The sequence below is a fragment of the Cydia splendana genome, chromosome 17 (genome assembly GCF_910591565.1).
Source record: "Cydia splendana chromosome 17, ilCydSple1.2, whole genome shotgun sequence".
Classification (NCBI taxonomy): domain Eukaryota; kingdom Metazoa; phylum Arthropoda; class Insecta; order Lepidoptera; family Tortricidae; genus Cydia; species Cydia splendana.
This window is the reverse complement of record NC_085976.1, coordinates 10,174,579-10,187,307: the sequence shown is the minus strand read 5'-3', so window position 1 is coordinate 10,187,307 and position 12,729 is coordinate 10,174,579. Positions and strand designations below refer to the sequence as shown.

The 12,729-nt window shown below is 37.1% G+C and overlaps 1 protein-coding gene across 1 annotated transcript; it reads right to left on the bottom strand.

Moving 5' to 3' along the window:
• Positions 1-6,120: 6,120 nt before the first annotated feature.
• Positions 6,121-12,215, bottom strand: LOC134798756 (pro-resilin). The gene is made up of 2 exons (XM_063771129.1): positions 11,798-12,215; positions 6,121-7,174 (listed from the first exon to the last, which is right to left on the bottom strand). The coding sequence occupies exons 1-2, from the start codon at positions 11,813-11,815 to the stop codon at positions 6,644-6,646; spliced, it is 549 nt and encodes a 182-aa protein (XP_063627199.1). The 5' UTR covers positions 11,816-12,215; the 3' UTR covers positions 6,121-6,643.
• Between the last annotated feature and the right edge of the window lie 514 nt (positions 12,216-12,729).

Here is a 12,729-nt window from a genome sequence, read left to right as displayed (position 1 = left end):
GTCACTTTCCACTGTCGAAAACGTCCCATTTGTCATAATAATAAATTATTGTAGGTAAGTTTTTTTTGTTATTATAATCCCCGGGTAAAAGGACTTTATGGTGATTGGTGCTTATATCAAAAACTACTTATAATTTTTTTATTGGATCATCGGTTAACGCAAGTTAAACTCACTAAGGTCCTTTTTCCTTGGAACGACATATCGCCGCTATACTTACTCAACCTCGTATCTGCAACACTCATTTGATGACAAAAACACCCGTATTCCGAATGAAAGAAAAGCGACATTTCCATCAAAAGATTGTTGCAGATATGAGGTTGACTAAGTATAGCGACTATATTTTGTAAATAAGCTGTAAATGTAATGTGCTCACATGTGAAGTGCCAATCGTTAGTCGTAAGTAGGTAAATATTAGAAATGAACGCAAACCGTTATATTTTTGTGTTGATATTAATGTTTTAATTGAATGGAAACGGCAATGTGATTTGAAAGTGATTGAAAGTACGAAATTAAATAAAATATTATTTTTGTCTACAACAGTGTTTTCATTATTCGGTACCTGTCATGAGTACAGTCAGCCACTATAATAGCAGATGAAACAACACGCCAACAGTAGGTATCTGCCACCCTGGAATACTTTTGCAAATAATATATCTCTACAGTTCGTGACTTAATCATGGGCGGACACATATTGCGCCCGGAGAAGTTAAAGTCTCTCGAGATCAAAAAGATCCTGCAGCTGTTTGAAGTTGCAGGCTTGGATCGAGAGTTGTAGTAGGTGGCGATCACAATAGATCAGCGATGGTCGCAGTGATACATAGGCTTTGGAGCCTTATATAGCCCCTAACACGAAGAAGAAGAAGATCTCTACAGTTCGCGTTGAAGAGTATTCGCTAATTTCGATGCTGACTGCACTATATAAGTCTTCTAGGAATACGCGCAGATCAGATTGACTGCAAGCAGCACACGACAAATGAAAGTCACCAAACATAGAGGTGCTCCTGTACTCTCTCTTCCTAGCTATCTATCCCACATGGTGGTGGGGTCAGCTCACAGACAAGACATCCTCCAGACTGAGCATAGTAGCTCTACCCCCTCTGCCACAAATACGGTAGTTTTACTCCTTTTTCGAGTCGAAAGTGTCTTTGTGTGACGTCCGTGTCTTTGAACGGACCAATCACAGCACGGGACCTCGCTCACCTCGTCCCCCGCACCCCCGTATTTTTGGCAGCATCGGTTTCATGAAATAATTGCTCTAAACTCCGCCTAGAGGATTCCTAGTCTATGGGTCAGCTTTACTACTTAATCTTCTCCACTTCGCCTTGTCCACGACATCGTCCTCGGATTACTTGCATGTCCTTTAGCACTACATCCTTCCATCTTGTTCTGGGTTTGCCCCCGGATCTTAGACCTGGGATGGAAAGTTGTAGCGCCAATTTTCTACGTAGTCACAATGCCTTCTTTTCATTCGCTACACATGGGTGGTATATTGTTAGGCTCCAAACATGAAATGAAAGTCTCGATAGTTATTAAATTCACGGACACTTCACAGAACATTATAAAAGCGGAATTTCTCTACGATTTTGAGGTTAGAAATTCTGCCTTGTATCGGGCCATGTTAAATATTATTATGCCTTATTACAAGGAAATAAGGTGCCGTAAATAGTGTAAACATATCGATGATATTGGGCGTTTAAAGGCTGTCAAGGAACAAAAATCGAATGAATTGGTATTAGATTAATACATTTTTTAAAATAAAATAATACATTTAATAAGACTTTGTAAATGAATAAGACATAGCATGCGAACCGGAATAGACTATAACAACTAGGAGCTGTTTTATAGTAAAAATTGTTATAGCATCAAATGTAAAACCAATCACTTAAGTAAACATATTTACTTCAATTCCAGAGAGAGAAGAAATACAGTAACAATCACAAGATTGTTATAATGAATTCGATAAGTACCATTCACCGGGGTGACTTTCAAATGCAGGGGCGACTTTAAAATTCTAGTTTTTAAGCCATAATATATATTTATGCGAGATTTTTTACAGTAGGTGAATATGAATATATAGTAATCTAACTAGTTACAGGAACATTTTCAGTAAATAATGAATAATGGTAATTCTATGGCCGTTTTAAATCTATCAAAGTAACCCCAAATTTTCCAAAGTCACCCCGGTCTACGGTACCTAACTCATTCCAAAAAAGAATATTTCAAAAACAAATGTTTGCCTAAAAGGCACTTAATAATAAACTTAATTTATTTCAAAGAAGTTAGAATTCCTATTTTGTAGGTTTATCATATAGGTAATTTATAAAAAAAGTTAGATATATATTTTTCCCTTTATTTTAATGTATTTTTAAGTTTTAACCTATTTTCGTGTTATTCATATTCATACCCTGATATCAAATAAGGTTTTATTAAAAAAGTTAATCAATTTTAAAGAAGTAAAAAACTACTTCAGTGGGGAAAGCCGGTGAAAGCTAATTGTAAATTGGTGCTCTTCTAGATTTCATACAATACTATTAAATAAATATGTATAAATAATTAATATGAAAACACAAGCCATAGCGACTCTATTCGTTCCATATTCGTTCGCTATTCACTTTTGACGTAAGTCATTTGGGTATGTTACAATTAAAGTCATTGGAATAAAATGTTTTTACTGTATCGCAGTTCATTTTGCAATTTTGATACTTAGTGCTTAAAACAGTATGTCGTTAGTGGTATGAATGCTTTTCTTTGAAGTGAGCGTTATTAGCATCAACAGGAACATCGTAGAAAAGTATTTTGCTGCCATACTTTTTTGTTTGGCTCTGGACGTCCATTTATGAAATGTCATTGATTCTATGTAATGGCGTGGGATGTGTTGTTTTGGTTTAATTACTCTTTAACTTATTTTCTTTACTAAGAAGTGTCCGTTGGAATCTAATATATGTATGAGATTGTAAGAAATATGATGAAATTTATCGTATATATAACATGCTTATCGAATCGTAGGCCAAATTCGGCACGATCCTTTAATCATCCCGAAGTATAATATAAAATAAAACACGCGGGCGTTGTAAATATAATATGTATGTCTATGTAGTCCTTTGAATATTATTATAAAATTGCATATTTTCCCCAGCTTACCCTACTTACCCACTTTCCCACAAACAGTTTAGCAATTGTCCTCCATTAGCTGACTTTCGCTGCAATTATCGTATTGAGCATAGCTGTACCGAATCACCGGGGTTGCTGGCCATTTCCATTGTGCGCCATGCAAACGTTACATAAGCCCACAATTGCCCTGCATACGTACACCCAGCTGCTGAATTGCATGGCCACTTTGTTAATGAACTCATTCATAAAGTGTCGATGCAATTTGGTAGCTAGCTAAGATACATGTGTGGCCTAATATTAATTACATTTTGTCAATAAAACCTACAAAACCCAAATAAATGTGTAGTATTTTATAGGTACAGTCAACTGTAAAAATATGGGTGCACAAATCATCTCAAAAATATGTCCTATAGCTCTTATGTCAGCGAATTAAGAACTATGGGACATATTTTTGAATAAGTTGGCTACACCCATATTTTTACAGTTGACTGTACAATCATGAGATTGTAACAGAATAGATAATGAGCTTTTCAATTTAGATTGAAAAGTCTACTGTGTTGGCCTAAGAGATTTAAATGTTAATTATGTCACTATTGTATATATGTCGGCGGCCGATCGTAAGATCAGGCATATCGTGAAATTCCTAGGCATATCGTGAAACGTGAAAATCTTTGACTCGTTCCCTGAGTCTATTTCTGGGCAGTTTGCCCTTCGGGCATCTGAAGCAACCTAACGAACCTATCCTACCTATGTATTGGTTTAATGTGACTATCGTCAAAACATTACACAGGAACATTACGATCTGCCTGATCTTACGATCGGCCTACGACATATACAAGTTGTCCCAAGAAGTAGTGATATACTGAAGCTGGGAGGTAGAGGACCTAGAGGGCTATCTGAATCACCCCCATGTAGGTATGTTCCGTGATTTTTCGTATTTACGGAGTTATGACTTTTTTAATTTTTCACCTATCGCCGAGTACGATGAGATTTTTATTTATGGTGACGTGAATTATTGCGGTAGATGCTTGATTTTTTTTGTGTGCTAAGCTGATAGATAGGCCAATTCAGTATGGTAACATTTACTATCGTTAGATTTTTGAATGGAATAAAAAAAAAAACGAAAAAAATACGAAAAATCGCGGAACATACATGGGGGTGATTCAGATAGCCCTCTAGGTCCTCTACCTCCCAGCTTCAGTATATCGCTACTTCTTGGGACACCTTGTATAATACTAGCGACCCGCCCCGGCTTCGCACAGGTAAACCTTAACAAATTATACACCTAAACCTTCCTCAAGAATCACATGCAGGTGAAAACCGCATGAAAATTCGTTTTCCGTCCGTTTTTGAGTTTATCGCGAACATACAAACCGACAGACGCGGCGGGGTCTGTTTTATAAGATGTAGTGACTATTTCTAAGATAGGTCTACCGAAATATCTAATTAGACAAACTAGGTATCTAATGAACATCTAAGGCCCGGCAAAACGAAGTAGGTCTAATGAGCCAAACGCTCATTGATGTCTTATGTTCTATTTATGGCTAGGGGAGTGGGATAGCCGTGTTTGTCTTATGTACCTACTTTTCAACCAAAACACTGCAATTATTACATTACACACAGATGTACCGAATTGCCAGAGGCTGACCATTGTTCGACATGATGCAACTTTACATAACACGATATCATGCGATCGCAGATTAGACGTGGGATGCTTTCATAATCGCTGTCTCCCACCGTTGAAGATGTACAAAGGTATTAACTTTGAATGCGTCTTTCGCATGGAAAAGTGACCTTATTGCGGGAGGCGCTTACATCATTATGAGTGGGTTCTATACTTACTTAATGACATCTCAACGTAAGCGACTGACTTATTGAAGTCCCTTCTTCCATTGAGTATCTTATGTTGAGATCAAACGTGATCCACGCGATATTTTTCCGCATGTGAATTAAACCTCTGTACACCGCTTACAGATTGTTTGCCTCACGGGAATCGGTATAAATGTAATCACATAGCATCAAAATTAAATGATAAATGGGGAAAGGCATATTCAAATTTTCTGGCTGATTGTTAAAGTCGAAATTTATTTAATAAGAGCCGTCCCCATAAGAGTCAGAGGCATGAGACGACATATCAAAGCGGGGTTCGAATGCGAAGACGGAGCAGGAATACTGAAAATGATACCGAAGATCCCTCAAGATATAATATATTGTTTAAATTTTTACTGTCTCCTCCATGTCCAATTGTTTACGTCGAAATAAAATTGCAATTGTTTAGCTGAGACGAATGCTTGTCTGTGGTTGGAAAGTGATGAGATCAACATTATGTTTTGTTAAGTAACAATTTAAAAATAAAGTGTTATATGGTGGTCAATTTTTAAGTGCGTACGATATTGCTTAAGCTTGTGGCTTATGTAAACGGAATCGACTCGGCGAGATATGAAGGCTTTATCGCTGACTGACAAATCCCTTGACGTTAGACTTTATCGTCGTATTAACTGAATTATTTAAAGCTAATTACTTCTTACTGAGGTATCAGCTTAAAACACACTAGAAGCTTGAGTGATCGTTTGTGTCTAATGGTTATATACATAGATATGCTCGTAAGTTCTAACCTCATTTTATTCATTAGGTAATACATATGATTTACTCTGTAGTCAATCTTAAAAGATCTTTAAAACTATTTATTTAGGGTGCCAGATCGTTGCATGGACATAGTACACTCCGATGGTGGTCCGGCCTTGCATTCGCCTTCTACGGTGATGCAATGGTCTAATTCCACACCTTGCATCTTCATTCGGCCTATAAAGTTACGGATGGAATATAAAATCGAATAGGTGTAAACAATCGCCGAATAGAATTACAATTATCGGTTTATAGTAATAGTTGCGTCAGTGCTTCGATTTGTATTCCAAGGTCGGTGAAGAACAGCATTTACATATTTTTTTATATATGCACTATGTAAAAACAGAGGGTAACAGTTGACAGTTGACCTAAAGAGAAACCATCTTTTACGGTGTCGAAATGTATTTATTTTTTGTAAATAAAAATAAAAACATAATAAATCTTAAAATATAAAAAATATTTAACTATACTTATAATAAACTTTATACAAGTGTTGAGCCCAACGGCCGGCCACTTCGCGGCTTTTTGGCACACGGACCAGTCGCTGAGAGCCGCAGGAGGCTCTCAGTATAACCAGGGCGCGGGCCAATGACGACTGGCCGGCCGCTGGGACGTTGCAACCCGTTCGCGTGCATAGTCGCAAGTGTTGGATTTGGTGAGACAAGAGCCTGGTGGGCCGGCATCACCTACATTGTACGTGACTGCCGGCCAAATTGATTAAACATTCGGCCGCTCCAGAGATCTTACGAAGTCGCCCGAATAAAACAATATCCGAACGCTCAGTGGCTATCGAGGACCTACGAATGGACTAGAAGTAACGGAGTACTCAGCTATTCGCTTACTAGTTGGCAAAATCCGATCACGGGAGGGTCCAGTCGATGATTGCGTTCGGAATCTTGTTAGGGACTTAGTAGGGGGCACCGTAGCTGCCGGAGGGGGCGCGGGCGGGAGCTCCGTAGGAGGAGGATGGGCCAGATGGGTATCCACCGGAAGAGCCACCGGACTGCTCGAATTGCGCGACCTGGATGGCCTGACGGACTCCCTCAAGGTTGATGCCAACGACGCGGCCACCGTGAGCGGGAGCTCCGTAGCTGGAGGATGGGGCTCCGTAAGACGATGAGGGGGCACCGTAGGAGGATGAAGGAGCGCCGTAAGAGGAGGAAGGAGCGCTACCGCCGAAACCACCGCCGATGCTGCCGGAGGAAGCGGAGGACTCTTCCTTCAGGAGGATTTGGCGCACTTGCTCGAGGAGTTGCTGGTCAACGTTTTGGCCCTCGGAGGTCTGGTAGCCGGAGGAAACGGCGCGGTAGCCACCGCCGCCGCCGCTCAGGCCGCCGCCGAAACCGCCGCCGAAGCCGGAGCCGCCGGACGGGCGGTTGTAGTTGTAGCCGCCAGGAGCCTCGGCACTGACGGCCGCCACCAACGCGAGGGCTATGCACTGCGAAAAATAATACTAATTAGACAACTAGAACTATTCATACAATCCATAAAAAAAAAGTAAATCTGAATCGCGCAATAAAGTGACAAGCTATTAAAATCGGGTTGACTATGGCATCGAGTAGTACTGTCAACTGTTACTATGTAAGTGGAGACTACACCTACTTAAATATGATAATTCAGACGCTAATGCCTCTCTTAAAATGCTTTATGACCCAACCACTCGCAAATGTAAATTATGTGAAACGTGCATTGTCTTGCTTTCCAATTCTGAGCATTTTATTTGCTAAGTAAGTCTTCGCTACCATAAACCGTATAATATGCAAATACGCGAGCTGCCGTTGCGTAATCTCTGACCAACGAACTTCAGTTGTTTTTTAAGATGTTCAAGTGGAGTCGAAAGTGAAATTTGTTAAGTTCTCACGAGCATGCTTTGGGATGCTTTGGGTCAAGTGGCATAAGGTTAGGCAGCATGTCGCCATTCTTTAACAATTTTACTTTCCTCACGTCACGCACGTAACACTCGTAGCTCTTGCATGCACGCGTAATTATTCAATTACAATTTTATTGCTAAATTTAATGGATTGTTTTCTTAAACGCTATAAAATTTTGTCTAATACGTGATGGAACAACATTGGAAATGGCAAGTGAAAGTTCACAAGAAAGGTCAGAGTTGAGGTGATATAGTGTCTCTGTTGCATCACGGATGCACTTGGTTTAAATGTTAGACGCTCTAGATGATCTTTGCCCTCATAAACACTAAAAAAATATAAGGTATAAATTCACGAGCCAGATTATGTACCTATGCTTATTTACACAAACGGGTCTACCGCGATATAATTTCATTGTTTTTACGCTGCTGCCAGCTGAGTTGCACCAGGAAAAACTGACGTCCCAGCAAATGTCAATCGGAGATATAAAACAACACTAAACAACCCGAAATTAGTTTGTAAAAATGTAATGTTTTTTTATGTTGTTTGTGTAATTAAATATGTGTACAAAACGCGAGAGTGTAAAGTGTTATTAATTATTATGTATGCTTATTAGGATAATTAAAAAACCTTAGTACCCGCAACTGAAAGAAGGAGTTAGGTATGTACATGTATAAGTATATTCTAATAATTATTTTTTTAAAGCGGCAAGGGGTTTTCTAACCTCTCGTGCTATGATATTGATTCCCAAGCAAGCAAAAGATTCCAAAATTTTATCACGGGTGTAGCGAGTGGTTCATAAAGTGGAATCTTGAAAACTGTATGTGTTCCAAATTTAAATTGTCTCCGCCACTCGTAATGTGTTCAATTGACATACTTTTTTATAGTATGCTCTATGGACTTATGATGCACTAGGTTATGCAAGGCTTCCGTGGCGGAAGTCACGCTAGTGTCATTAAGTTCAGAGCTTTCGACGATCGAGATGTCTATGGTGCTCGATCATGCTATGGTTATGCATTAGGCACAGACAATGGGTAGATTTCTCATAATAAACTTTATGACAACTAATAACCAGATATCGTAAATTTTATAGCATTTTCGGTGCAGCGGAGTGGTGTTAACGGAATTGGTATAAACAATTTCAACCCTAATGATTAATTACGTTAATATTAACCTTAATTTACCATTGAAGTTGGAATTATCTATACCAATTCCGTTAACACCACTCCGCTGCACCAAAAATGCTATAAAATTTACGACGTCTGCTATTAACAGCCCGGATATAGAAAATAAACGATTTAAGTATTTAAAAAGTAATTGATTTTTCGGAGGCTAAAATCCAACATGACATTATAGATAGTAGAATTAATTTCTTTATTGAACCATTAAACAGATAAATATAAATATTGTATATAAACTAAAAGTATCTAACTATTCTAAATTATGTAGTAGATAGTAGATACTTTAAATTTTATAACGATCTAAAACTACGTAATATTAAAATCGTTTTAAAAAAATAAAAGACGAAAGTAAATATTTTTTTGGAAAAACTAATTTCGCTCACTTGCTCAACCGATCTACATTTTAATATTCAAACGGTGTTCGATTTCTGAATTAAATCAGCAAGGTCCGTGTTAGGAATGGGACAAGTGTTTTGTTATGTAAGAGTTTAGTATGTATTAATACATAATTGAAATACCTAGTGTATTCTTATATCTTAAGCGAATTAAGACTTAGGTATGCGTTAAGATGTTAATATTATTTTAAGTTTTCAATCCTAATCGATTCGTCTATTGAATATGAATATGCCAAGAATATGAATAAGTGTACGTACTGTTTTGTTTATAGGCACCTAATGTGTCAAAGCTCTTAAGCACATCGTAAAGTCAACACTCAATATTGACGAAGACGAGCTCTACGTCTCATTTGTTTATGCTGTATCACGCCATCGTCATTTTATTAGGGTTTCGTACCCGAGGGGTAAAAACGGGACCCTGAGACTCCACTGTCCGCCTGTCTGTCCGTCTGTCTGTCTGGTTTTTAAAAGTTAAACTAACAGCTCATGAGCTCATCGAAAGAAATCAACAACAGTGGAACTTTTGACAATAGGTAGATAATAAATACCTAATTGGGTTTGTCTTAAAAGTCTGTTTGTTATTTCTAGGGAGACTTGACATAGGTTCGATGTTTTATGTGATACTAATTTTTTACTTGGTAATTTTGCTCCATTTTTTTGCGAAAAATTCTAAGTTCAGTTTTGAACTCGTAAGTCCCCGCCGCCGCCGTGTACTTGTACAAGTACAAGTACAAATTAAAATCGAGTTTTGAACTCATATAGAAATAAAAGTTCCAAATTCAAAAGCGCCAAAATTGCCCTGGGTATTAACGAGGTTAAGTTCTATTTAGGATTTCTTGAATTACCATCCTTGACATTTTAATTGTACTTAATTAGATTATTATTTTAATTTAAGTTAGTCTAAGATTTTGCATGCCATATTGTGGTAGACCATACATGCATGTACACAATAGCTACAATAAATGTACCTATAATACCCCAATGACATGTAACCATGACAACTGTTGTGTATGTTCAAGCAAAATAAATAAATTGAATTATAAAGACTTTCGCAAGGCATACTCAATTACTTGAACGTTACATCGTAATTTAATTACTTTTACTAGGGTTTGTAAGTTTTATGATATGCGTAACCTGTGACCCGCGGTCTAGGCTTGCTCATGGAAAGATACGCACTTGTGCAATGGAATATAATTGGCGTACTTTACTGCGTAGCATAAGTGAACGGAGAACTGAAGGATTGTTGCCAAACTGGGCCCTACCTCGAATATTAAATAGATGTACGCACCAAAATAATGTCTTTTTGGCATTTAAAAAAAAAATATGAGCATTGAGTTCTTAGTGATTCTTTAATTTTTTTATTGTTGTTTTAGTTATAGTTTTTATGTTGGTATTATAATTTTTTTTTTAAAGAAATGCTGTTTAGCTTATTCTCTCTGTTTTCAAATTATAGATGTTTAGGTACCTATGTTATGTACTCCGCTAATTTTAATAACACTCTATTATCTTATAACATCAATTGATAAAAACTTGAAAATTGTACTTTAAAGCATCAAAATGGCGAAAAGAAAACTGTAAACGGGAGGAATCAGGAATACCTACTATAGTTGGTCAAACCAATTTGTCAGTCAGTAAGAACCAGGAAAACAATACTCATCCTTTTCTTTTGGGTGCTAGTACTAGTGTAAGACAAAGATAAGTATGATTATCTCTGTCTATGATTGAAATGAGACAGTCCTTTGACAAACTATATATAGGTTAACGGTAAAAGGTTCATATTTATATAGGTAAGGTATGTTAACGTTAAATTTTCCGAAGAACAACAATACGACAGAAAGTTTAATGTTACGGAAAGTTAGCTTGTACCTACCTTAGTATCTCGTCTTAATTGAATATTATTAAAATGTTGTTAGAACCTATAAAATATCGCCATTTTCACCTACGTGCTAACTTTAGGGCCATTTTAATTACTTCATAAATAATGTCTAGAAGCAATTTGAACTTTTGACCCGCTGGAGAACTTATAGGCTGTTTTAGAGTAGACATGCAGTATGTAGAGACCATCATTACCAAAACATAGACAATTATCCTTAGGTACTTAATGATGCATTGTGCGGAGCGCACTGAGTGATGGGACAAAAACAGTTGATTAACGATGTATGGTGTGAACTCAATTTGAATAGAGATACAACATTACTCATTATTTTGCTGCTTAAAACAAAATTGTTAAAGAAAACGCTAAGACATTGTCAAGGTGATTAAACTAATTGCTTAAACTGCCGTTTTAAATTTCTGAAATTAACTGAAGTTATTCATCACTTTGAAATAAATAGGATTAACTTGTACATCGTGTTGATAAAGTTATTTAATCGTAATGAAATAATGTTGGTCACTAAACTCAAGCTGAAAAGTTCTGAAATCAACTTCAGTGCATAAAAACAGTCCAAAAAAATTAAATCACATCCTGTGAACCAAAACACATTTCAATAATCATCGATTAAATCGGATTCCAAATTTAAAATACCGATGCACTGTCAATCTTGATTTCGGAACGTCACAATCACTTGTCACTTTAGTTTTTTTAATTCACTTGGCACGAGCACTGCACTGGACTTACCGCTACGAAGGCTTTCATGATGCTTAGTGATGGGTCACTTCGGTTACTAGTGAAGTAGTGTGATGTTCTTGGATGGTATCAGGTACTATATAGCTAAATGGCCGCGGTGGGGCGGAGAAAGGATAGGTATGGCAGTTGTGCAAGAAAGGGAGATGCTACCATAGAGTCGGACGAGGAAGTTTTTTAATTGGAGGGCGTTATGCGATTTTTTTTCGAATTTAGAAGACTGATAGGTGGGAGGTCACGAACATTACCAGTTGAGTAATTTACGGGTTTAATGATGGTTAGAATAAATATTTATGTGCCAACAAACTGTGTTTACATAGAGAGCGTTATGCACGCACGAATAACATGTTTTTTAACATCTTAATTGCCCATTTCATTTGATTAATTTTGACATTTTATTGACAAAAATTAAACAATAATCGATTTCAGATTATAATTAATTTATCTAAGTCAAGGCGATTAATATTTGTCTTTTAATATTACTTACATGTTTTTCTGTATCGGGAAGATCTAGACTAGCTCCCTGATCTATTTTATTATGTACACACAGTATCCGGGCATTTTCACTTCAAAGTTTACCATTTACTTTTTTTACAAAATCCATCAACTTTTGGGTTATTTCTACTCGGAATCAAGAGGACTTAAAAAGAAAAAAAATGTATCCCAAAAAAGAATGTCAGTTTTGTAACGCATTTTCACATAAGTACATTTTGTGTAGACCGTTACAAAACTGACACCCAAAGTTTGTATGAAAAACTGGGGACACTTTATTTCTTTGTCGCATTCAATAGTAGGTAAGTAGGTACTCGTGATTCTAATAAGAACCAAAAGATTACGGTTTTTCGAAATAAAAAACTAAATAGTAGGTACCTACCATTTTTTATGAAAACCGCTCTCAAGAGAGAACTGTGTTGAATATGATAGTT